We start from the raw sequence: 23741 nt of genomic DNA, 5'->3' as shown, positions 1-23741 counted from the left end.
CAGTTTTGTTGTCTCTCAGTGGAGACAGCCTCTCAACATCCTTCTTGGAGTGAGTGGCCCAAAAATTGACCAAGCACTCAAGGTGCACACACAAGCACCTGCCTCTTCAGTGCTGAGCAGAGGGGGACAATCACTTCCTCGGTCTTGCTTCTCCAAAAGCAGAGCAGACTCAGATTTCCAGCTTTCCTCTCTAACACAACTTTTTGGTCAAAAGAGCTGAACTGAGAGCCTGCACAAACTATCACATCCTTACAAGCTGCCAAGCACAAAGTTTGCTCATCAACCTGCCCTTGTATGTTCTCAGCAGCCCAAGCAGCTCCCACAGGCTGGGTGAGTTGGAAACAACAGATGTCTGCTTCTGAAGAACTCAAACTCTGAAGCAGCACAAGATTGCACAGATTCAACATGCATTAGGCCAGTTGAGTGTTCCTATCTTATCCCTCTGTCACCAAGCTGCTAGGAAATAGTTTGTCACTATGTTTAGACCATCCCACACAGAAGACAACATGGCTATCAGAAATGGGAGCACCCAGCAGATAGTCAAATCAGCTTGGAGAACCAGAAGGGTTTGTTGTATTAAGGAAAACTGCTGTCTTCCAAGGGATTTTATAAAAACTACAGGACAAGCAATACTTGAAAAGATTTTCCATTCCATCTGTCAGCAGCCAGACTTCTGAACCAAGTTACATCTTACTGCTGCCATTGATCATCCTGAGACTCTCTGTTTACAGATTCTTTTCAGGTACAACTCTGGGTCTTGGTATATCACTTTCCACAAACAAGTCTAGCGAAGTTCAGATTTTCAAGAGGAACTGCTGTGCAAGAAGTTGCTAAAGTAAGTTATAATATTCAACTTCTCTGCTTCAAAAAACAGATGCACTAGAGAAAATAAGCAACTAATTACTATCTCAGTTTAAAAGGGCTTTGCAGTTCAAACCAGATGCAAAGTTTAATGCTTAAAAAGTAAAGATATAAACTGGACACGTTCCTGTGTGACCTTCTCTAGACGAATCTGCCCTGGCAGAGGGGTTGGCCTTGACCTCCAGAAGTCTCTTCCAATCCCTACTGTTCCATGATTCAATATATTGGCTAAGAAATTAAACTGGTACTGATTCAACATACTGGCTAAGAAATTAAACTGGTACTTAGTAAAAGATAAAATCTGACTATTCTGGCACTGACCAAAAAACAACAAAATAACCCAAGCCAAACTAATAATCAAATCACATTCATATTATTTGCCCTAAAAAGCCCCCTGTGGAATTAAACAAAAGCTTGAGAGAAACACTGCAGTAACATTTGTAAAGCACCACAGAAAGCCTTTAAGGTAAACCCCACAGGTCTGACCTTCTCAATCAGGTAGGTCATGAAAACAAAAACTAGAATGTAAGAACAAGACTTGAAGTGCCCAAAACTCTGGAACTAATTCCTAGCCAAGCATTAAAAATGAAAGCAATGAAGGTTTAGCTGAACATTGACCATTTGTGCCAAAACTGTTGTATTATCACTACTTCAAGAGAACAGCTTGCAAGCAGAGAGGAAGTTATCTGCTCATGCTATTGCACTGTTCTGTCTGTAAAGCAAAACACTGAGGGAAAAGTCTTCAACATACTGAACAGCTCAAAGAGCACTTCAGTATATTTAGCACCACAAAGATTTTGTTTCAAGTGATGCCCCAAAACACTAAGCAACTGTTTTACCAACTTCATCTTGCAGTGAACATACCGTATAATCACATTTAGTGCTTCATATTCAACCACTGAAGACTGTAAATCCCCTTTAGTAAAGATTGCTTCCAAGGTAGAAATAATATTGGGCACCTGAAGAGAGAAGAACATTTAGAATGAGGACCTAAGAAGAAATACTTCCACAAAGAGCTGGAATTAGATTTTCCCAGGAACGTGATCCTTGGTTTTGTTTTAACAGTTAGGGCTCTGATCAAACTGCAGCACTATCCAAAGGGTGAGGAGCCAGAAGATGGGGCCAGACTCTTGTCAGTTGTACCCAGTGATAGGATAAGGGGCAACAGGCACAAACTGGAAGCCAGCAGGTTCCATCTAAAGATGAGGAGAAACTTGTTTGGTGAGAGGGAACCTGGAGCACACTGCCCAGAGAGGTTGTGGAGTCTCCTTCTCTGGAGAACTTCCAAAGCCACCTGGCCACTGTGATGCTGGGCAAGATACTGTGTGTGCTCCTGCTTTGGCAAGGGGATCGGACTGGATGATGTCCAGACCTCCCTTCCAATACTCACTATAATGGGACTTCTCCCCAGTGGTGCTTCACAGAGAAGCAACAATTTCTTGTCTGGTTTCCCCTGCAGCTGCCCTTAAAGTATTTCCCAGAACCTTGGCCCTAAACTTGACCATCAAGCTAGTGGAAAAACAACCTTCAGATTGAAAAACTACTGAATAGGGAGCAACAAAGAGATTGTACGAGCCTCATCTGTGCCTTGTGAAATCAGATCCCCCGAAGAAAGCAGTGAAGAAGCTTACCTCCTTTTGAACAATTTCAGAAGGAAACGTCTGCTTAGAGATCACCCAAAGTGCCCGGGTGCGAGTGTTCTTGTCTGAAGTTTTGACAGCAACACTGGTCACCTCTGACAGCAGGTCTCGTATCTCAGTTGCTGAAAGCAGAACACACAGCACTCAAAATCTGTTTTTACATACCCTCTGAAAAAAGGTCTTCCTTCTCTCCAGTCTGAGCCTCCCTCTTTTAATAGGAACCATCACCCCTTGTCCTGTCACAAGGGGCCCTTAGAAAAAGTCTGTCTCCAGCTTTCTGATCAGCCCCTTCAAGCACTGAAAGGTCACCAGAAGGTGAGCCTTCTCTTCTTCAGGCTGAACGATCTCAACTCTCTCAGCCTGGCCTCCCAGCAGAGGTTTTCCACCCATGTGATCACTGCTGTGCCCTCTTCCAGACCCGTTCCTTTACACTGGTCTCCCAAAGAACACCATTTGATGTTTTAAAGACAACTTTTTGGCAAAAAAGGCTCAAACTGTATCAACAGAGACATTATTAACATAGTTCATCTATGTTACCTTTATAAGACACCATTAAACTAGAAGACAATTTTACCTAAAACAACTACTGGTACAGATTTAACATTTAATTATTCAAAACTTCTTGGATTTCAAGTGAATTTAGCAGCACTTTGGTCAACTTCCCTGCTGTGCTGGCATTCATAAATCTTAGGGTCTACAAAATGCTTTATTAAAGCTGTAACTGAGGCAACAAGAAGTTAATTACTAAAAAAACAATCAGGCCAACTGATGACTTGCATGCAACTGGGAAGAGAGATGGAGAAATCCTGTATTCCTTTAAAATTCAAAGACAATGAAGCCAGCTTTCTTAAAGGATCTCTTTATTAAGGAAACAAACTCACATACATCCCTTTCCTCACTCAAGAGTACATGGTTTTTGTCCTCCCTCCTTAACTCTCCACTGCTTTCCTTTCTGAAGCCTGACATTCTCTAACAAAATTGGCTGTAATTTAATAAATGGTTTAAAAGCATCACAGGGAAAAGGAAGGATTCCACACAAATATTATTACAGGTGTGTAAAGCAAGGTAAGTTTTGCATCTAGGAAAGCAGGCACTGAAAAATTGAGCAGAACTTGAAAGGACCAATTTCAACGAACAGAATTGCAAAGTCACATCAAAAAATGCTCTCTGCACACAGAATCATAGAATCAGCCAGGTTGGAAGAGACCTCCAAGCTCATCCAGTCCAACCTAGCACCCAGCCCTGTCCAGTCAACCAGACCATGGCACTAAGTGCCTCATCCAGGCTTTGCTTCAACACCTCCAGGGATGTTGACTCCACCACCTCCCTGGGCAGCCCATTCCAATGGCAAATCAAACACATACACATGTGTGACTTTGTTCAACCGTTCCTGAGGTTAAGACATACAGAGAACTCCGAGGGATAAACACACCCCCACACCAGCATCCACACTGAGGCTGGTTTGCCTACCTGATAATTCAGATACGATACTTGAATTAAAAACGCAGAATCCCAGTGCCTGCAATGCTGCATTGTTCAGCTCTGAGTTTTGATTAGAAATATGTGCCTGAAAGAAAAAAAAACAAAACACACACAAAGAGAAATTTTCAGTTGACAGGAGTAGCTGTGAAGTGTTGTCTTGAGATCGACACTCCTGCTTTATGAAGAAGGCTCTCCAAAGAAAACACTTGATGCAAAATGTACCCTTGTAGGAAACCCATCCTGATTACACACACTTCAAATCAATCTGAGCTTCTCAAGATACTTTCACTCTCTAATTTAGACATCTCTACTGAATTAAGTTCTACGCATAGAATCACAGAATCAACCAGGCTGGAAGAGACCTCCAAGCTGATCCAGTCCAACCTAGCACCCAGCCCTAGCCAGTCAACTAAACCATGGCACTAAGTGCCCCAGCCAGGCTTTTCTTCAACACCTCCAGGGACAGAGACTCCACCACCTCCCTGGGCAGCCCATTCCAATGCCAATCACTCTCTCTGACAACAACTTCCTCCTAACATCCAGCCTAGACCTGCCCTGCCACAACTTCAGACTGTGTCCCCTTGTTCTACTGCTGGCTGCCTGGGAGAAGAGGCCAACCCCTACCTGGCTACATCCTCCTTTCATGTAGTTGTAGACAGCAGTGAGGTCACCCGTGAGCCTCCTCTTCTGCAGGTTGCACACCCCCAGCTCCCTCAGCCTCTCCTCATAGGCTTTTTTTCCAGGCCCATCACCAGCTTTGTTGCCCTTCTCTGGACACCTTCCAGCACCTCAACATCTCTCTTGAATTGAAGAGCTCAGAACTGGACACAGCACTCAAGGTGTGGCCTGACCAGTGCTGAGTCCAGGGGAAGAATAACCTCCCTCGTCCTACTGGCCACACTGCTCCTAATGCCAGCCTAGGATGCCATTGGCTCTCTTGGCCACCTGGGCACACTGCTGCCTCATCTTCAGCCTACTATCTATCAGTACCCCCAGGTCCCTTTCTTCCTGGCTGCTTTCCAGCCACTCTGTCCCCAGCCTCTAGTGCTGCTTGGGGTTGTTGTGGCCAAAGTGCAGAATCCTGCACTTGGCCTCGTTCAATCTCATCCCATATATGGTTCTTTCTTTGTTTATATGCTGTTGCTTGACTCACCAATTGTTTTTAAACACCTAAAGCAAAGAGAAAAAAAAAAAGCAACTACGAATGGTCTTTACATTAATCTTCAGAAGAATGTTACAGCTGCTGCATATTCCAAATCCCCAAAGTGTTTTTCTAAAGGCAGAGGGAATGCACTGCATTGGTTTTGACTGCAAAACACTGATGAACACATCCAAGATCCTGTATTTTACTGTTTTTCTCTAGCAACTCTGAAGATGTATTTTGCCAACAAACACTCACTGCTACATCACTAGCTTTAATTCATAGAATGGCAGGGACCTCAGAGCTCATCTACTCCAAACTCCCTGCCATGGGCAGGGACGTCTCTCAACTACACTTGTCTGCTCAACGACTCATACAATCTGGCCTTCAACACCCCCAGGGAGGCATCCACAACTTCCCTGGCAGCCTATTAAAATGTCTCACCACCTTTGTGCTGAAGAACTTCTTCCTAAGGTCCGGTCTAACTCTGCTCTCCCTCAGCTTCAAACCATTCCCCCTTGTCCTGTCTCTAGACACCCTCACGAAAAGTCCCTTTGCAGCCTTCCTGTAGGCTGGTATTGGAAGGCAGCTCTACGATCCCCCCAGTCTTCTCTTCCTCAGTCTGAGCAACCCCAGCTCCTTCAGTCTGTCCTCTGGGCAAAGGTATTCCAGTCCTTGCATCATCCTTGTGGCCCTCATCACTACTTGCTCCAACAGCTCTTATTATGTAAACGAGCTCAAAACCAAGCCCTACAGTGGCCACCATAACTCTGGCCATCTCAACTCATCTTTGTTCACTGAAGGGTAGAAAGCCAAACCAAAAAGACATACCTTGAACACTTTGCAAAGCCGAGGAAAGTGTTTTCTGACGTTTGCAGTGAACTGTTTGCTCTCCTCACCGGTCAAGCGACTTGAAAGGAGCAGGAAGGAAACCAAGCAAAATCCACAGGTTAAACGTGTTGTGATTGGCATAACTTTTAAACTTCTAAGCATAACTCATTAGCTAACACAGAAGCATTTCTTTGCCTAGCAAGCTAAAACTTGATCACAAGCTACAACACAGCTCTCATTGAAGTTATAGAGCAAAACTATCACTCAGCACAGTTTGCCTGACACAATCCTGTTCAAGGCAGGATTGGACGTGGCACTTAGTGCCATGGTCTAGCCTGGAGCTCTGTGGTAAAGGGTTGGACTTGATGATCTGTGAGGTCTCTTCTACCCCTGATAATACTGTGATACATCAGCAAAATACTGTGCTATAAAGTACACAGGTCCTATTAGACTAGAAAAAAATTAAGTGGTTAATGACTCTTTTTGTGCTTGTGGGGTATTAAAAAGAGAAAACCTGGACGGCTTTGTTTTGTCAAGTTAGAATCACTAACTCACACGTTTCTATAGAAACCAGAGAAACAACTGCACAACCTTCAGATGATCATGAAAAAAAACCCCACAACAGACAAACTTTCCACAGCACTACAGGAGCTTTAAGAAGTTCATTCCTCTAAATCAGTTGTGGAATGCAGGCTCCTCACACCAGGAAAATTCTAGTTTGACAACCCGCAGTGATGACTTTGCTTGTTTGTGAAGATTCACAGGGGAAAAGCTGCACTTCTCCCATAAAACACCAACGAACCACCAGTGCCACACAGCACAACTCGTGCTAAGCGCAACCATCCAGAAGACAATCTTGAGGATCTAGATAATACTCTAGGTTAGGACGTTTTGTCAGTTACTACCAGCAACCTGTAAAATCTTCTGCTTGCGCTCGGCACCGCTGCTTATCTAAGCGCTTACACCTTCAAAGCCAGCAGTAAACGGCAAGCCAGGAACTCAAGGAGGTAGCGATGAAAAGCGATCGCGCCTATGCATATGCTAACAAACCCCAAAGATCCAGGCAAAAGCAGAACCTCACGGCTAACTAGCACCTTCCAGAAACGAATGCAATTAATACCCGACCACTCTAAAACCCCCCAAACACCGCACCGAAGTTCGCCGAGCGTGAAGCTCAATCGCAAAGCCTTTTCCCAACGCGAAAAAAAAGTTCCGATTTCCTCAAGATTCCTTCATTCGCCTCGGGAAATGCAAAGGGAAGGACTTTTGGGTGAGCGGACGGCAAAAAGCCTCCCTCTCCGCCTCCGTGCCGGCACGCTTCCCGCGGCCACGCAGCCCCCCGCGGCCGCCCCAGTTCCAGCCCGGGCCGCAGCTTCCCTTCCCGCGGGGCTCACTCCGCCCTGACCACGCGGGCCTCCCCTCCGGGCCCGGCCTGCACACCGCGGCCCCCTCCACCCCTCCGCGCCGGCTGGGAGCCACACGGGCCGAGCGATGCCGCGATTCCCTCGGCCGCCCCGGGCCTCCCCGCTCCCCTCACGCTGCCCCAGAGGCGGCGCGGCCGCCCGGCGCTTACTTGACGATCGTGAGGTGCGCGTCGGTAAGATCGCCCGGAGGAGCGGAAGAGTCCTCCAGGGTTTCCAGCAGGGGCTGCAGGCTGGAGCTGGCGGCGGGAGCGCTCATGGTAGCGGGCGATCGAGCAGCCCTGCGCCGCCGGTCCAGCCGCCGCTGCCCCTCACCACCTTCCCGGGCAAAGATGGCGGCGGGCGGGACGGGCGGCGCGCGAGCCCGGGCCGCGGCGGCACAGCCAATGGGAGCGCGGGGGCGGGCGGGGCCCGCGGCCGAGCCGGGAGAGCATCGCCCGCGGAGCGCCGAGCGATCGATGCCTCCCGCGCCCCGCGGAGCGCCGAGCCACAGATGCGTTCCCGCGCCCGCGGAGCGCCGAGCGATCGATGCTTCCCGCGCCCGCGGAGCGCCGAGCCACAGATGCGTTCCCGCGCCCGCGGAGCGCCGAGCGATCGATGCTTCCCGCGGCCCGCGGAGCGCCGAGCGATCGATGCTTCCCGCGCCCCGCGGAGCGCCGAGCCACAGATGCGTTCCCGCGCCCGCGGAGCGCCGAGCGATCGATGCGTTCCCGCGCCCGCGGAGCGCCGAGCGATCGATGCTTCCCGCGGCCCGCGGAGCGCCGAGCGATCGATGCTTCCTGCGCCCGCGGAGCGCCGAGCCGCCGATGCGTTCCCGCGCCTCCCCCAGCCTCGTCGCCCTTCTCTGGACACGCTCAAGCATCTCAACGTCCCTCCTAAACTGGGGGGCCCAGTCACTACCTGACATCCTAAAAAGTCCTCCTCAGCTTTCTTGTAGGCCCCTTCAGATATCAGGCCACGATAAGGTCTCATCAGAGCCTTCTCTTTTCCAGATCTGATCCCCACAGGTCTCTTCCAACCTCTACCATTTCATGAATCTGGGAAGAAGTTGTCCCCTACACAGCATCAGCCCTCTGGCTGCAAGGGCATTTCCAGGCAGGCAGTTCTGGGCCCCCCAGTTTAGGAGGGACATTGAGATGCTTGAGCGTGTCCAGAGAAGGGCGACGAGGCTGGGGAGAGGCCTTGAGCACAGCCCTACGAGGAGAGGCTGAGGGAGCTGGGATTGGTTAGCCTGGAGAAGAGGAGGCTCAGGGGTGACCTTATTGCTGTCTACAGCTACCTGAGGGGAGGTTGTGGCCAGGAGGAGGTTGCTCTCTTCTCTCAGGTGGCCAGCACCAGAACGAGAGGACACAGCCTCAGGCTGCGCCAGGGGAGATTTAGGCTGGAGGTGAGGAGAAAGTTCTTCCCTGAGAGAGTCATTGGGCACTGGAATGGGCTGCCCGGGGAGGTGGTGGAGTCGCCGTCCCTGGAGCTGTTCAAGGCAGGACTGGACGTGGCACTTGGTGCCATGGTCTGGCCTTGAGCTCTGTGCTAAAGGGTTGGACTTGATGATCTGTGAGGTCTCTTCCAACCTTGGTGATACTGTGATACTGTGATACTGTGAAGTATTTCCTCTACATCCCTTGGTTCTGACCCATCTGTCTTCCTCCCAGACTGCTCTTGGAGCTCTGGGATGACATTTTATAACAGGAGTACATGAAGAGGTTTATTCAGCCCACGAGGTGGCAGGATTAAAAAGCAGATTCGAACTGCAGCTTGATCCCATTAAAGCAGCACAGGGAACTTTGCTTCCTGATGCTCCCACGAAGTGTGAACAAAGTGCTGGTGGGAACTGAGCAGCTGCAGTGCTAGCTGCAGTGCTAGCTGCAGCACTCATCTCCAGCACAACCAAGAAGCAGCATTGTAGAGATGTATAGAATCATAGAATCATCATAGAATCAAGCAGGTTGGAAGAGACCTCCAAGCTCACCCAGTCCAACCTAGCACCCAGCCCTGGCCAGTCAACCAGACCATGGCACCGAGTGCCTCATCCAGGCTTTGCTTCAACACCTCCAGGGACGGTGCCTCCAATGGTTTGCATTGGAAGGGACCTTCAAGATCATCCAGTTCCAACCTCTGCCCATGGCAGGGACACCTCCCACTAGTCCAGGTTGCTCAAATCCTCATCCAACCTGGCCATGAACACCTCCAGGGAGGGAGTATCTACAGCCTCCCTGGGCAACCTGTTCCAGTGTCTCCCCACCCTCACTGGAAAGAATTTCTTCCTAATCTCCAGTCTTAATCTCCCCTCCTCCAGCGTCAATCCATCCTCTTTCACCCTATCCCTACATGCCTTTGTAAAAAGTCCCTTCCCAGTGAAACAATCCCACAACAAAAGATCCAGGATGAAGTAAATACAAGGAAGTGATGATTAGAACAAAGCAATAATGGGGCTGGTTAGCTTAAGTTTCTCCTCCTCATTTGCAAACCTCTTTCTGAGAAACTCCCAGCCATAGAACCAGAGAGTGGTTTGGCTTGGAAAGGACATGGTGTGTGGGGAAAGGACATGGTGTTTGGGGAAAGGACATGGTGTGTGGGGAAAGGACATGGTGTGTGGGGAAAGGACATGGTGTTTGGGGAAAGGACATGGTGTGTGGGGAAAGGACATGGTGTGTGGGGAAAGGACATGGTGTTTGGGGAAAGGACATGGTGTGTGGGGAAAGGACATGGTGTGTGGGGAAAGGACATGGTGTTTGGGGAAAGGACATGGTGTCTGGGGAAAGGACATGGTGTGTGGGGAAAGGACATGGTTTTGGGGGATATGGCTTAGTGGTGGACTTGGTAGAGCAGGGTTATTGGTTGGACTCCACGATCTCCAAAGTCTTTTCCAACCTAAATGATTCTGTGCCCATCTATTTCCAGCCTTCCTGCCATGGGCAGAGACAGCATCCACTAAGACCAGGATGCTGAAAGCCTTGTCCAACCTGGCTTCAAATCATAGAATCATGGAATCATAGAATCATCCAGGTTGGAAGAGACCTCCAAGATCATCCAGTCCAACCTAGCACCCATCCCTAGCCAGTCAACCAGACCATGGCACTAAGTGCCTCATCCAGTCTTTTCTTGAAGACCCCCAGGGACGGTGCCTCCACCACCTCCCTGGGCAGCCCATTCCAATGGGAAATCACTCTCTCTGTGAAGATCTTCCTCCTAACATCCAGCCTAAATAATTCAGAGGAAGATTCTCAGTCAGAACTGGACTGAGAAGGGCAGGAAAAGACTCAGGGTGAAAGGCAAAAGAAACCCTCCCAACTTATTTACTGCTGCAAAGCAAAGGAAATCTTTCAAAGTCTAAAGTGTTGTCAAGAAACAAAAAGAATCCATTGGAAACTCAGCATGTTATTAAAACAGAGGTAGCTTTAATGCTGCTTCAGGCTGAGGAGTTTGAACTGGAGTTAAGAACACATGGAGAGTGATTTCTGTTCAACTACTCAAGTGGTTCAGTCTTCTTCAAACCCGTGTGAACAACATACAGCACCTTGACAGGACCTTCTGAAGGGATTTGCTGTCTCTCAGCAAGTTCTTCTGATGCTTTATTATCCTTACAAAGTCTTTTGCTTGATTCTTTGCTGAGTGCAACCACAGAAACGAAAGGAAGTGAACATCTCAGTTATCAACATCTCAGTTATCAACATCTCAGTGACCAGCAATGTGCCCCTTGTGGCCAAGAGGGCCAATGCTGTCCTGAGGTGCATCAGGAAAAGTGCATCCTGCAGGTCTAGGGAGGTTCTTCTGCCCCTCTACTCTGCCCTGCTGAGACCACACCTGGGATACTGTGTCCTGTTTTGAGCTCCCCAGTTTGAGACAGGGATCTGTTGAAGAGTGAATGGAGAGCTACAAGGATGATGGAGGGACTTGAACATCTGTCCTGTGAAGGAATGCTGAGAGCCCTGGGGCTGTTCAGACTGGGGGAAAGCAAGCTGAGAGGGCATCTTATCAGTGCCTATAAACATCTGAGGAGTGCAGGTCAAGAAGAAGGTGCCAGGCTCTTTTTGGTGGTGCCCAGTGACAGGACAAGGAACAACACCAGGTACAAACAGGAACTCAGGAAGTTCTGCATCAACACGAGGAGAAACTTCTTCATTGTCAGGGTGCTGGAGCCCTGGAGCAGGCTGCCTAGAGAAGCTGTGGAGCCTCCTTCTCTAGAGCCCTTCAAAACCCACCTGTGTGACCTGCTCCAAGTGATCCTGTTATGACAAAGAGGTTGGACTGGATGATTTCCAAGGTGCCATCCAACTCCTACCATTGTATGATTCTGTGATCTCCAGATGAGGAAATCCTCACTAAATTAACTGGGCAGTTTCTGACTTATCTCACAACGAACTTACACTGATGATATCACTGATCTGTGCCGTTCTTATTGCTTCCCAGCTGTTGAGTTTGTGGCTGCTGGGCCAGTCACAGGATCATAGAATCACAGAATCGACCAGGTTGGAAGAGACCTCCAAGCTCAGCCAGTCCAACCTAGCACCCAGCCCTGGCCAATCAACCAGACCATGGTACTAAGTGCCCCAGCCAGGCTTGGCTTCAACACCTCCAGGCACAGTGACACCACCACCTCCCTGGGCAGCCCATTCCAATGCCAATCACTCCCTCTGACAACAACTTCCTCCTAACATCCAACCTAGACCTCTCCTGCCACAACTTGAGACTGTGTCCTCTTCTTCTGTTGCTGGTTGCCTGGCAGAAAAGCCCAACCCCACCTGGCTACAGCCTCCCTTCAGGTAGCTGCAGACAGCAATGAGCTCTGCCCTGAGCCTCCTCTTCTGCAGGCTGCACACCCCCAGCTCCCTCAGCCTCTCCTCACAGGGTTTGTGCTCCAGGCCCCTCACCAGCCTTGCTGCCCTTCTCTGGACACCTTCCAGCACCTCAACATCTCTCCTGAATTGAGGAGCCCAAAGATGGACACAGCACTCAAGGTGTGGCCTGACAATGCTGAGCACAGGAGCAGAAGAACCTCCCTTGTCCTGCTGGCCACACTGCTCCTGAGCCAGCCCAGGATGCCATTGGCTCTCCTGCCCACCTGGGCACACTGCTGCTTCATCTTCAGCTACTATGTGCCAGTACCCCCAGGTCCCTCTCTGCCTGGCTGCTCTCAGCCACTCAGTCCCCAGCCTGTAGTGCTGCTTGGGGTTGTTGTGGCCAAAGTACAGAACCCTGCACTTGGCCTTGTTCAATCTCATCCCATTGGCCTCTACCCACCCATCCAGCCTGGCCAGGTCCCTCTGCAGGGCTCTCCTACCCTCCAACAGCTCCACAGCTGCTCCTAGCTTGGTGTCATCTGCAAACTTCCTGATGCTGGATTCAATCCCCTGGTCCAGATCACCAATAAAGATGTTGAACAGGACTGTGCCCAGCCCTAGGGCACAGCACTAGTGCCAGCTACCACCTGGATGTTGCACCATTCACCACCACTCTCTGGGCCTGGCCCTCCAGCCAGTTCTTGACCCATATCAGGGTGAATCAGTCCAAGCCAGCTTGGCCAGGAGCTGCTTGTGGCAGACAGTGTCAAAGGCCTTGCTGAAGTGCAGGCAGACTACACCCACAGCCTGCTCCATAAAAGCCTTTTGAGTTCAGGGACATCAGTCAATTAAAATAAGAACAATACTTAATATTAACAGGCACAGAACTTACAAAACCACAGCAACAATCTAAACAAAAGATAATAAATATGTAAAAATCAAGGAAAATGAGGAGAGAGAACAACATTCAGACATAATGGAAACAGTCACCCCACGAAGTTTGTGTCAAGGAATGAGGAAAAAGAGCAGTTTAGATAGAAAAATAATTTTAAAGCCTTTGGTAACAAAGAATCCTTTGGATCTTTACAGTACTTGTCATCTAAAAATAGCCTTCTATTATTCACCTAAGTATAACTTACTTCCTAGTGATACTTTTATTAACAACACTTACAGAGAAGCAGGAAAAAGATCAGAAAGAGGTGCAGAAAATGTCTGAGCTGAAGAAGCAGATATCCCAGATGGGCTCTAAACCCAGTTTCTTCACGAGTCTGTCTCCTTCCTCTGCTCACATAATACCAAATTTTCCAGCTAAGAAGTTATTTTTCCCTTGGGAAGTTGTATTCTTTCCATCACTTGTCTTGGAAGGCATGTCCATGGTCATGTATCTAATCTGAAACCCACCAGCAGTCACTGAGGCATCTGTCAAAAACTTCAAGGTCATAACATTGCCTGGGACAAGAAGAAGAAAAGCAGAGGTCACATTTTTTAAGTCATTTTAAAGGTGCTCTTTCACCTGAGATCTTTCCAGTGAGGGTGGTGAGACACTGGAACAGTTTGCTCAGGGAGGTTGTGGATGTCCCCTCCCTAGAGGTGTTCAAGGCCAGGTTGGATAAGGCCTTGAGCAACCTGGGCTAGTGGAAGTGGCAGTGGGGTTGGAACTGGATGACCTTTAGGGTCCCTTCCAGCCCAAACCATCCTCTGAATCTTTAGAGGAATCCATGTAGCCTGTCTCCTTCCAAGCTGGGAGGATTCTTAGCCACACAGAAAACCAGGCAGATTTCCCTCAGTTTCCTTTGTTTGCAGAGCCCAGAGGTTGATGAAGCTTTGCTGCACCCAGCACTTTCTGCAAAGCTATTCTTTAGAGTGCTCCTCAGCTTCACTCTATCTGTGAAATGTTAACACTTCATATGTGCAAGCAAAGCCTGGCTGAGGCACTTAGTGCCATGGTCTGGTTGATTGGACAGGGCTGGGTGCTAGGTTGGACTGGCTGAGCTTGGAGGTCTCTTCCAACCTGTTTGATTCTATGATTCTAAGTGACTTATCCAACCTCCTCTTAAACTCCACTACCTCCCTGGGCAGCCCATTCCAATGCCAATCACTCTTGCTCTGAAGAACTTCTTCCTAACATCCAGCCTGAACCTGCTGTGGTGCAGCTTGAGGCTGTGTCCTCTTGTTCTGTCCCTGGGTGCCTGGCAGCAGAGCCCAACCCCACCTGGCTACAGCCTCCCTTCAGGTAGCTGCAGACAGCAATGAGCTCTGCCCTGAGCCTCTTCTTCTGCAGGCTGCACACCCCCAGCTCCCTCAGCCTCTCCTCACAGGGCTGTGCTCCAGGCCCCTCACCAGCTTCCTTGCCCTTCTCTGGACACCTTCCAGCACCTCAACATCTCTCCTGAATTGAGGAGCCCAGAACTGGACACAGCACTCAAGGTGTGGCCTGAGCAGTGCTGAGCACAGGGGCAGAAGAACCTCCCTTGTCCTGCTGGCCACACTGCTCCTGAGCCAGCCCAGGATGCCATTGGCTCTCCTGCCCACCTGGGCACACTGCTGCTTCATATTCACCTACTATGTGCCAGTACCCCCAGGTCCCTCTCTGCCTGGCTGCTCTCAGCCCCTCTGTCCCCAGCCTGTAGTGCTGCTTGGGGTTGTTGTGGCCAAAGTGCAGAACCCTGCACTTGGCCTTGTTCAGTCTCATCCCATTGGCCTCTGCCCACCCATCCAGCCTGGCCAGGTCCCTCTGCAGGGCTCTTCTACCCTCCAACAGCTCCACAGCTGCTCCTAGTTTGGTGTCATCTGCAAACTTACTGATGCTGGACTCAATCCCCTGGTTCAGAGCCTGTGTCTTTGGAAACTTTAACTGTACATTATTAGGGACAAAAAGTGATTTTTGATGATTTTTGGTTTTTTTTACCTAGTACAAATGGGATGGTGAGCCCCTGGAACAAGTTGCCCAGGGAGGTGGTAGAAGCCTCATCCCTAGAGGTGTTTAAGGCCAGGCTGGATGAGGCTCTAGACAGCCTGATCTAGTATAAGGTGTCCCTGCCCATGGCTGAGGGATTGAAGCTGACAATCCTTGTGGTCCCTTCTAAGCTTGACTGATTGATTCTATGAAATGCATTACCTGTGCTAATGATGTCATCTGGCAGCTCATCTCCACAAAACCTGGAAGAAAAATGCAAATGGTCATGACCAAAAGATGCTGAAAATATGCCACAGGACCCTACCATCCAGCTGCAGTTGGTGGGGCTGAACTGCTTCTAGGTATTCAGGTAAAGCAGGTGCCTAAATGAGTTTTGTTCTTATCCTACAGTAAGGCTTAGGGAAGGAGGGAGAAGGAAACATTTGTCAATATTAGCAGGAAGCAAATGATGCAAACCAAAAAAAGGAGCAATCAAAAAAGACATGCAGGGAAAGAGCAAGGACCCAAGGCTAAGAATCACAGAATGGTTTAGGTTGGAAGGGACCTCAAAGATCATCCAGTTCCAACCCTCCAAGGAAACCATTTAGAGTCATCTGTAAAGGCAAACTTACCTGCAAAGGCAAAGCTGTTTCCTTCCTTTGCTACACACCATTTAGAGAGAGGGTGTGAAAAGAGGCAGGGATTCCAAAGTGGGTTCTGGTTTATTTTCCCTCTTGGGCAGGGATTGTCTCCCTGTACTCATCACTGGTGAGGCCAAACCACAAATACTGGGACCACATTTAGGCCCCTCGCTCCAAGAAGGACATTAGGAGGCTGGAGCAGGTCCAGAGAGGGCTTAACAAAGCTGGTGAAGGGTCTGGAGAACAGGGCTGGGGGAGGAGCAGCTGAGGGAACTGGGAGTGTTCAGCCTGGGGAAGAGGAGGCTGAGGGGAGACCTCATTGCTCTCTACAGCTCCCTGAAAGGAGGCTGGAGACAGGTGGGTGTTGGGCTCTTCTCCCTAGTCTCAGGTGACAAAAGAAGAGGCAATGGTCTGAAATTGTGGCAGGGGAAGTTTAGGTTGGAGATGAGGAACAATTTCTTTGCTGCAGGAGTGGTCAGGCATTGGCACAGCCTGTCCAGGGAGGTGGTGAAGTCCCCATCCCTGGCAGTGTTCAAAACCCATGTGGCTATGGCACTTTGGGGCATGGTTTAATGGCTGTGGTGGTGTTGGGTTGATGGTTGGACTGGATCTAAGAAGGCTTTCCCAACCCAAACACTTCTATGATCCTGTATTAAAGCTGGACTTGCTTTACCTGCCCACAAAGCCATTGACATCATCATAGCTGTCATAGATCTCCAAGAAATCAGCCATGCAAGCGGTGTCATCTTCAACATCAAACTCCAGGAACTGCAGGTGGACGCGTTGTCCATACTTCACTCTAATGTGCCAGTAGCAAATTTGGTCGTTTTCATACTCATTTGGGTAGCCTGGTGACTTAAAGATGTGCTTGGAGTCTGTGAAGACTCCACCACATTCTTTTCCTAGGAGGAAAATAAAACCATCAGAGTCGAAGCCTTCATTCTGGACATGGCTGTGGTTTAGAGCTTGGTGCACCTTGACCCTTGGAACACCCAGGGGGACAGGACTTTTCATCTGTCTGAGCACTTCAGAAGAAGTATGAAGCATTCTGAGCTTGTGGGAGCAGATATTTGGGAAACAAGAGGCTTGATCCAAAACTCACTGGCTGACTGGAAAAGCTTTCACTGACTTCATGGAATCATAGAGTGGTCTGACTTGGAAGGGACCTCCAAAGCTCATCTAGTCCAACCCCCTCTGGGTCAGCAGAGACATCCTCACCAGCCCTGTTCTCCAGACCCTGCTTCGTTGCCTTTCTCTAGACCTGCTTCAGCACCTTAATGTCCTTCTTGGAGTGAGAGGCCCAAAACCAAACCCAGGATTTAAGAGGTGACCTCACCAGTACCCAGCACAGGGGCAGCAGGATCCCTTCCCTGGTCCTGCTGGCCACACTATTGCTGACACAAGCCAGGATGCTGGTGGCCTTCTTGGCCATGTGGACAGTTGCCCCAGGACTTGCACTTTGGGCTTCTGTCCAGGTGGGAAGAGCATCATACTGTTAAGGCTGTAGCTGTGTCACCTGCATACAGGCCTTGCAGCAGTGTCCATCAAGAGTGAACACAAATCCTTTTAGGAGAGAGACTGACCTCATCAGCTGCTCGTGGGCTGTTCTGTTCTCCCTTTGTCCTCTGTCCAGACCCTGCCCTTGGACAGTAACCACCTCTCAGCCCAGAGGAAAAGGCTGACAAGCAGGACGTGGGGCTGACATGCAGCAATAATTAGTGCAGTAGTTCCTCTTGCAGCTTTGTCTGCTGAACATCTGTGAGTGTCCCCCACCCCACAGAGCTATTTGATTAATAACTGCCCAGCTCACACAAACAACCTCAGGCCCTCTGAGCACAAACAAAATGTCCACAGCTGGACAGACGTCACAGGCAGCTCCAGCTCCAAGCTCTGCCAGGCAGGGGAGGATGCTTGGGGGAGTAGGAGAGCCAAGCTGGGCACAAAGCTTTGCTATTCTTGTTGGTCCCCACTTTTCTGTCCTCCCTGCTATATGAAGTGGTATCAAGAAGCATGCTCAGATGGCCAAGAAGGCAAACAGCACCAGCAAAAGTGTGGCCAGAAGGACTAGGGCAGGAATCAACCCCTTGCACTCAGCACCAGTGAGGGCTCACCTCGAGTACTGGGCTCAGCTTTGGACATGGAGGTGCTGAAGTGTGTGGCAGAGAAGGGCAACAAACTTGGTGAAGGTCTGAAGAACAGGGCTGGGGAGGAGCAGCTGAGGGAACTGGGGGTGTGTAGTCTGGAGAAGAGGAGGCTGAGGGGAGAGCTCATTGCTCTCTACAGCTCCCTGAAAGGAGGCTGGAGTGAGGTGGGGGTTGGGCTCTTCTCCCAAGTAATAAGGGAGAAGAGGATATGAGGACAAGACCTCCTGGAAAGACAAGAGGAAACAGCCTCAAGTTGCACCAAGGGAGTTTTAGGTTGGACATGAGGAACAATTTCTTCCCTGGAAGTTTTATCACAGCCTGGACCAGACTGCCTGGGACGGTGGTGGAGTTCCCAACCCTGGAGGAGTTTCAAGGCCTTGGAGATGTGGTGCTGAGGGCCATGGTTCAGTGGTGACCTGGCAGTGCCGGGTTAACAGTTGGACTGAACTCCAGAGTGATTCTGTGACTCCATAAATTGGAAGAGCAGCCATGTCAATATTGCACTCATGGGCAGTGTGCTGAATGCAGGGAGATTGGAGAGATGTCTCATACCTGGTGAGGGCTTCTCAGTTATGTTTGAATTGTCTCTCTGGGTCTGCTTTGGAGATAACACTTTTGCCCACCCAATCACACACACACAGAGAGAGCACTACTGGGAGCTGCATCTCTCAGGTGTTTCAGTGCTAGACATGGCCCTGAGCTCCATGACACTGAGCTCTGACTAAGCCAGAGCAGCTGTAGGTAACAGCAGAGGCTCCAAATAAAAGTCTATCATAGAATCAAGCAGGTTGGAAGAGACCTCCAAAATCATCCAGTCCAACCGAGCACCCAGCCCTAGCCAATCAACCAGACCATGGCACTAAGGCTTTGCTTGAACACCTCCAGGGATGGTGACTCCACCACCTCCCTGGGCAGCCCATTCCATTGCCAATCACTCTCTCTGGTTTTCTTCTCAGTGTTTGTGTGTGTTGTACAGAAATGGGACCCCTGCAGAATGTCTGTCCCCATGAGCATAGGCAGACATTGTAATCATCTCCCAGGGGAAGCAGTGGAGTACCCTGCAGTGAGCAGTTTGAAAGCTCCCTAGGATAGGACAAGGAGCAATGGATGGAAGCTGCAGCACAGGAGGTTCCACCTCAACACGAGGGAGAACTTTATTACTGTAAGGGCCTACTGGAATGGGCTCCCTAGAGAGGTTATGGAGTCTCCTTCTCTGGAGACTTTCAAGGCCCATCTGGATGCATTCCTCTGTGACCTAAGAGAGGTTGCATGGTCCTGCTCTGGCAGGGGGTTGGGGGTTCTGCCCAGGGAAGTGGCGGAGTTGCTGTGTTCAAGACTGGATGAGGCACTTAGTGCCATGGTCTGACTGACTGGATAGGGTAGAGTGCTAGGTTGGACTAGATGATCTTAGAGGTCTCTTCCAACCTGGTTGATTCTACAATTCTATGACTCTGGCCACAACTTCCTCCTAACATCCAGCCTAGACCTCCCCTGGCACACCTTGAGGCTGTGTATCAACACCCCCTTCTCCGGCAGCACCCCTACGGCGCTGGAGCTGCCCAGTTCAGAGCCTGGGTGCCTCTGACAGCCTGGTGTGCAGTCAGAGGTGCAGAGCTGAGGAGCAGGGGCATGGTGTGAGGCCCACCGTTGGGGTTGTAGCAGTAGGCATCCCATCTCTCGCTCCTGTTGAGGCGGATCCCGTAATCCACAATCCCAGTTCTCCCAAAGCCGCAGTTGGCTCCGGCTTTCACGATGGGATAACCAACTCTGCCCTTTGCCATCCAGCCAGCAGCACACACGTGGAAACCTGCAAGAGGCAGACAGGGAGGCTTAGGTGTGATACATCAATCCTAGGGAAGAAGCTCTGCTTTATAGTCAGAGAATCACAGGACCACGGCTGGACAGCAGGAGGAAGTTCTGCGCAATGAGGGTGGTGAGATACTGGAAGAGGTCGCCCAGAGAGGTGGCTGAGGTTGTCACCCTGCAGGCATGCAAGATCAGAGTTGATGTGACTCTGGGCAGCCTGTTCTAGCTGGAGGTGTCCCTGCTGACTGCAGGGGGGTTGAACAAGATGACCTTTGAGGGTCTCTTCCAACTTGATGCAGTCTGTGAACCTGGGACTCTGGGACTGAGAGGCTTGTAAGGTCCCAGGCTTTTTGCCCAGATTGCAAACCACCCTCTCCCTCAGCTGTGCTACCTGCAGAGCTGTCAGGGATGACATCCACACACATCTCCCCTGTGCTCTGGGTGCAGCATAGCCCTGGAACCAGCAGTACCCAGCTGGGAGCTGTCAGGCCAAGCTGGGAAGCAGCAGGACCTCCCTAGCTACTGCACCTGGGGGCTACAGAGAAGAGTGCTTCTCCTAAGGGAGCTTCTCTCGCAGATGTGCACTGCTGCTTCTCATATCATCAGTCAGGCTCTTTTCATCATGTTTATTCCTAAGAACGGTTTGGGTTGGAAGGAACCTTCCAGATCATCTAGTTCCAACCCCTGCACCGTGGACAGGGGCTCCTTCCACTGGAACAGGTTGTTCAAGGCCTCATCTTTGAGCCTTCTCTTGTCCAGGCTGTACAGCCCATTTTTTTTTCAGCCTGTCTTTGTAGGAGCAGTACTCCAGCCCTCTAATTGTCCTCATGGGACCCTCTCCAGCAGGTCTGTGTCTCTCTTGTGTCAGGAGCCCCATAGCTGGACACAGCACTGCAGGTGAGGTCTCCTCAGAGTGGAGCAGAGTGGCAGGATCTCCTCTCTCCACCTCTGGCCACACTTCCTTTGCTGCAGCCCAGGCTGCCATCAGCCCTCTGGGCTGAAAGTTCCCCTTGCTGCCTCATACCCAGCTTCTCACCCACCAACACTCCCAAGTCCCTCTCTGCAGGGCTGTTCTCAATCTCTGGGGATGATGATCCTCAGCCTAGACTGATATCAAGAGTCGCCCAGACCTAGGTGCAGGGCCTTGCACTTTGCCTTACCGAACCTGCTGAGCCCACAACACTCCAGAAAACACAAAGCTGCTAACACCACAAACAAGCAACACAAAAAGCAAGCAGCCATGATGCTGTCCAAACCTATTTTTCTGGCTGCCTCCAGCTGCTGGTAGGTGGCCAGGTGTCCTCCCTCGTACTCGCAGACGGCTTTAGCCTCGGCGTAGGTGAGCTGGTACTTGCCCGAGCGTGACTCCCGGTGGTACACCCCAGCTGCTCGTTCTGTGGGACCAAAGCAACCCATTAGTGCAGCAGTTCCTTATCCCAGCACAGCTGGCCTGCCTTCTGGGCTGCCCTCAGGCAACCAGCAACAGAACGAGGACACACAGTCTCAAGTTGTGCCAGGGGAGGAGAGATGTTGAGGTGCTGGAAGGTGTCCAGAGAAGGGCAACAAAGCTGGTGAGGGGCCTGGAACAGAAACCCTATGAGGAGAGGCTGAGGGAGCTGGGGGTGTTTAGCCTAGAGAAGAGGAGGCTCAGGGGTGACCTCATTGCTGTCTACAACTACCTGAAGGGAGGCTGTAGCCAGGTGGGGCTTGGCCTCTTCTGCCAGGCAAGCAGCAACAGAATAAGGGGACAGAGTCTCAAGTTGTGCCAGAGGAGGTCTAGGCTGGATGTTAGGAGGAAGTTGTCAGAGAGAGTGATTGGCATTGGAATGGGCTGCCCAGGGAGGTGGTGGAGTTGCCATCCCTGGAGGTGTTCAAGACAAGACTGGATGGGGCACTTAGTGCCATGGTCTGGTTGAGTGGATAGGGCTGGGGATAGGTTGGACTGGATGATCTTGGAGGTCTCTTCCAACCTGGTTGATTCTATGATTCTAAGTGTTTGCCTTGCAGAAAGACCTTTAAGATGGTTGAGCCCAACCATTCTCTAACTCGAGGTAGCTGTAGTAGCTTATGGCTTGCTGAAAAATTCCAGCAAAAGAAATGGGGACTTCAGGGCAGAATGTAAATAAATTACAGCACTGGATGTAAAGGAAAAATCACAGAAGCACACAGAATCACAGAAGGGACCTCGAGAGATCATCCAGTCCAACCTCCCTGCCAAGCAGAATCCCCTAGGGTAGTTCACTCAGGAATGCATCCAGGTGGGTTTGGAAAGTCTCCAGAGAAGGAGACTCCACAACCTCTCTGGGCAGCCTGCTCCAGGGCTCTGGCACCCTCACTGCAGAGAAGTTTCTCCTCATGTTGAGCTGAAGCCTTCTCTGTTACAGTTTGCAGCTGTTGCTCCTTGGCTTATTGCTGCTGACCACTAAAAAGAGCTTGGCCCCAGGCACTTGACCCCCACCCCTCAGGTGTTTGTGCACATGGATCAGATCTCCTCTCAGCCTTCTCCAGACTAAACAGCCCCAGGGCTCTCAGTCTCTCTCCATAGGGGAGATGCTAAAGTCCCCCAGTCCCCCTCGTGGCTCTCTCCACCCTGCTGGTCTCTCTCCCACAGGTCCCTGTCTCTCCTGAACCAGGGAGCAGGACACTGGACACAGTATTCCACCCAGAGGCATGCTCTTGCCACCTAGAGGCATGCTCTTACCACCCAAAGGCATGCTCTTGCCACCTAGAGGCAAGCTCTTACCACCTAGAGGTGTGCTCTTACCACCTAGAGGCATGCTCTTGCCACCCAAAGGCCTGCTCTTGCCACCTAGAGGTGTGCTCTTACCACCTAGAGGTGTGCTCTTACCATCTAGAGGCATGCTCTTGCCACCCAAAAGCATGGTCTTGCCACCTAGAGGTGTGCTCTTACCACCTAGAGGCATGCTCTTGCCACCCAAAGGCATGGTCTTGCCACCTAGAGGTGTGCTCTTACCACCTAGAGGCATGCTCTTGCCACCCAAAGGCATGGTCTTGCCACCTAGAGGTGTGCTCTTACCACCTAGAGGCATGCTCTTGCCACCCAAAGGCATGGTCTTGCCACCTAGAGGTGTGCTCTTACCACCTAGAGGTGTGCTCTTGCCACCCAAAGGCCTGCTCTTGCCACCCAAAGGCGTGCTCTTGCCAGCAGGCATGTTTTTGTTCGGAGGAAGCACTGAACATCAGAGCTCGCCAGACTGTGGTCAGCCCTTGAACAACAGAAGATCAACAAACGCAGGGAAGGACTCTCCGAGGAGCACTCTTGAGGCAGTAGCCATGGGAACGAGGGGCTGGTGACAGCAGCCCTGGGTCTGCGTATCCTCTGTGACTCAGGGGAAGCTCCTTCTGGCTCGCTATCACAGCCTCCTTTTGGCTGGAAGGCAAAGTGCCTGTGCAAGATGAATCAGAGCTTTGTTTGGAGTCTCCAGAGAAGTTGTATCAGAGCTACTTGGACAGAGCAGAGGCAGCGATTAAAGGGAACGAAGATGTGAAACCAAAATATCTGAGCTTGTGTCACAGAGGGCAGGACCAGAACCACTGCTGGCTGACATTTCTGCTGCACAGAAAAGGAATCCACTTTCTTCTTCATCTATTCCCCCCCAACACACCTCCTCCTTCTCTGTTACAAGCACAACATAAAGCAGCTTTCCAGGGAAACCTAGAAACTGTCACTGCTGCTACAAGCTGTAGAAGCTTTGCACAGCCTGCTTGTCTGGTGCCATATGTATGGACATCTGTCCCACAACCAATCTGCATAGCTAAGCTGAGCTTGGGGTTTGCTTAGGCCTGCCTTATTCATAGAATCATAGAATCAAGCAGGTTGGAAGAGACCTCCAAGATCACCCAGTCCAACCTAGCACCCAGCCCTAGCCAGTCAACCAGACCATGGCACTAAGTGTCCTGGATAACCTGAGCTGAGAGAGGCACACCTGCAAAACAGGAAGAATTTTGTCCAGCAGTGATTTAAGCGTGGGGGGAAACCAGAAGCTTTCCTTGGGGTGTGATCAGAGCCAGGAGTTTGGCCAAAGATAAAATAGCCATGGTCAGCACTGAGTTGTGCTGAGATCCCTTCTTAGGTC

At 50.5% G+C, this 23741-nt stretch overlaps 2 protein-coding genes across 4 annotated transcripts in view; both read right to left on the bottom strand.

Annotated features, from left to right (window-relative positions):
- RIF1 (replication timing regulatory factor 1) overlaps nucleotides 1–7688 on the bottom strand; it is a 45889-nt gene extending 38201 nt beyond the window's left edge. For all 3 annotated transcript variants that reach the window (XM_064154920.1, XM_064154928.1, XM_064154935.1), the window contains exons 1-5: nucleotides 7529–7688; nucleotides 5956–6034; nucleotides 3972–4068; nucleotides 2493–2623; nucleotides 1726–1820 (exon numbers count right to left, since the gene is read on the bottom strand). In XM_064154920.1, the coding sequence (XP_064010990.1) occupies nucleotides 1726–1820; nucleotides 2493–2623; nucleotides 3972–4068; nucleotides 5956–6034; nucleotides 7529–7635 (509 nt within the window). In that variant the 5' untranslated portion in view covers nucleotides 7636–7688. The remainder of the gene's footprint in view (nucleotides 1–1725; nucleotides 1821–2492; nucleotides 2624–3971; nucleotides 4069–5955; nucleotides 6035–7528) is intronic.
- Nucleotides 7689–13023: 5335 nt separating this feature from the next.
- Nucleotides 13024–22817, bottom strand: TNFAIP6 (TNF alpha induced protein 6). The gene is made up of 6 exons (XM_064154283.1): nucleotides 22493–22817; nucleotides 20901–21038; nucleotides 19484–19645; nucleotides 16368–16596; nucleotides 15276–15316; nucleotides 13024–13606 (listed from the first exon to the last, which is right to left on the bottom strand). The coding sequence occupies exons 1-6, from the start codon at nucleotides 22815–22817 to the stop codon at nucleotides 13443–13445; spliced, it is 1059 nt and encodes a 352-aa protein (XP_064010353.1). The 3' UTR covers nucleotides 13024–13442.
- Nucleotides 22818–23741: the final 924 nt, after the last annotated feature.

The sequence above is a fragment of the Pogoniulus pusillus genome, chromosome 2 (assembly GCF_015220805.1).
Source record: "Pogoniulus pusillus isolate bPogPus1 chromosome 2, bPogPus1.pri, whole genome shotgun sequence".
NCBI lineage: Eukaryota > Metazoa > Chordata > Aves > Piciformes > Lybiidae > Pogoniulus > Pogoniulus pusillus.
The sequence above is the reverse complement of the archived record's forward strand: the minus strand, read 5'-3'. Positions and strand labels throughout refer to the sequence as shown.

Coding starts and splice junctions, on each gene's coding strand:
- TNFAIP6 (XM_064154283.1), bottom strand. CDS start 22,817: ATGCCTGCTGGCAAGAGCACGCCTTTGGGTGGCAAGAGCAGGCCTTTG. Junction 19,646..20,900: donor GGAGGCAGCCAGAAAAATAG/GTTTGGACAGCA, acceptor TGCCTCTTGCAG/GTTTCCACGTGTGTGCTGCT. Junction 13,607..15,275: donor AGATGACATCATTAGCACAG/GTAATGCATTTC, acceptor TTCTTGTCCCAG/GCAATGTTATGACCTTGAAG.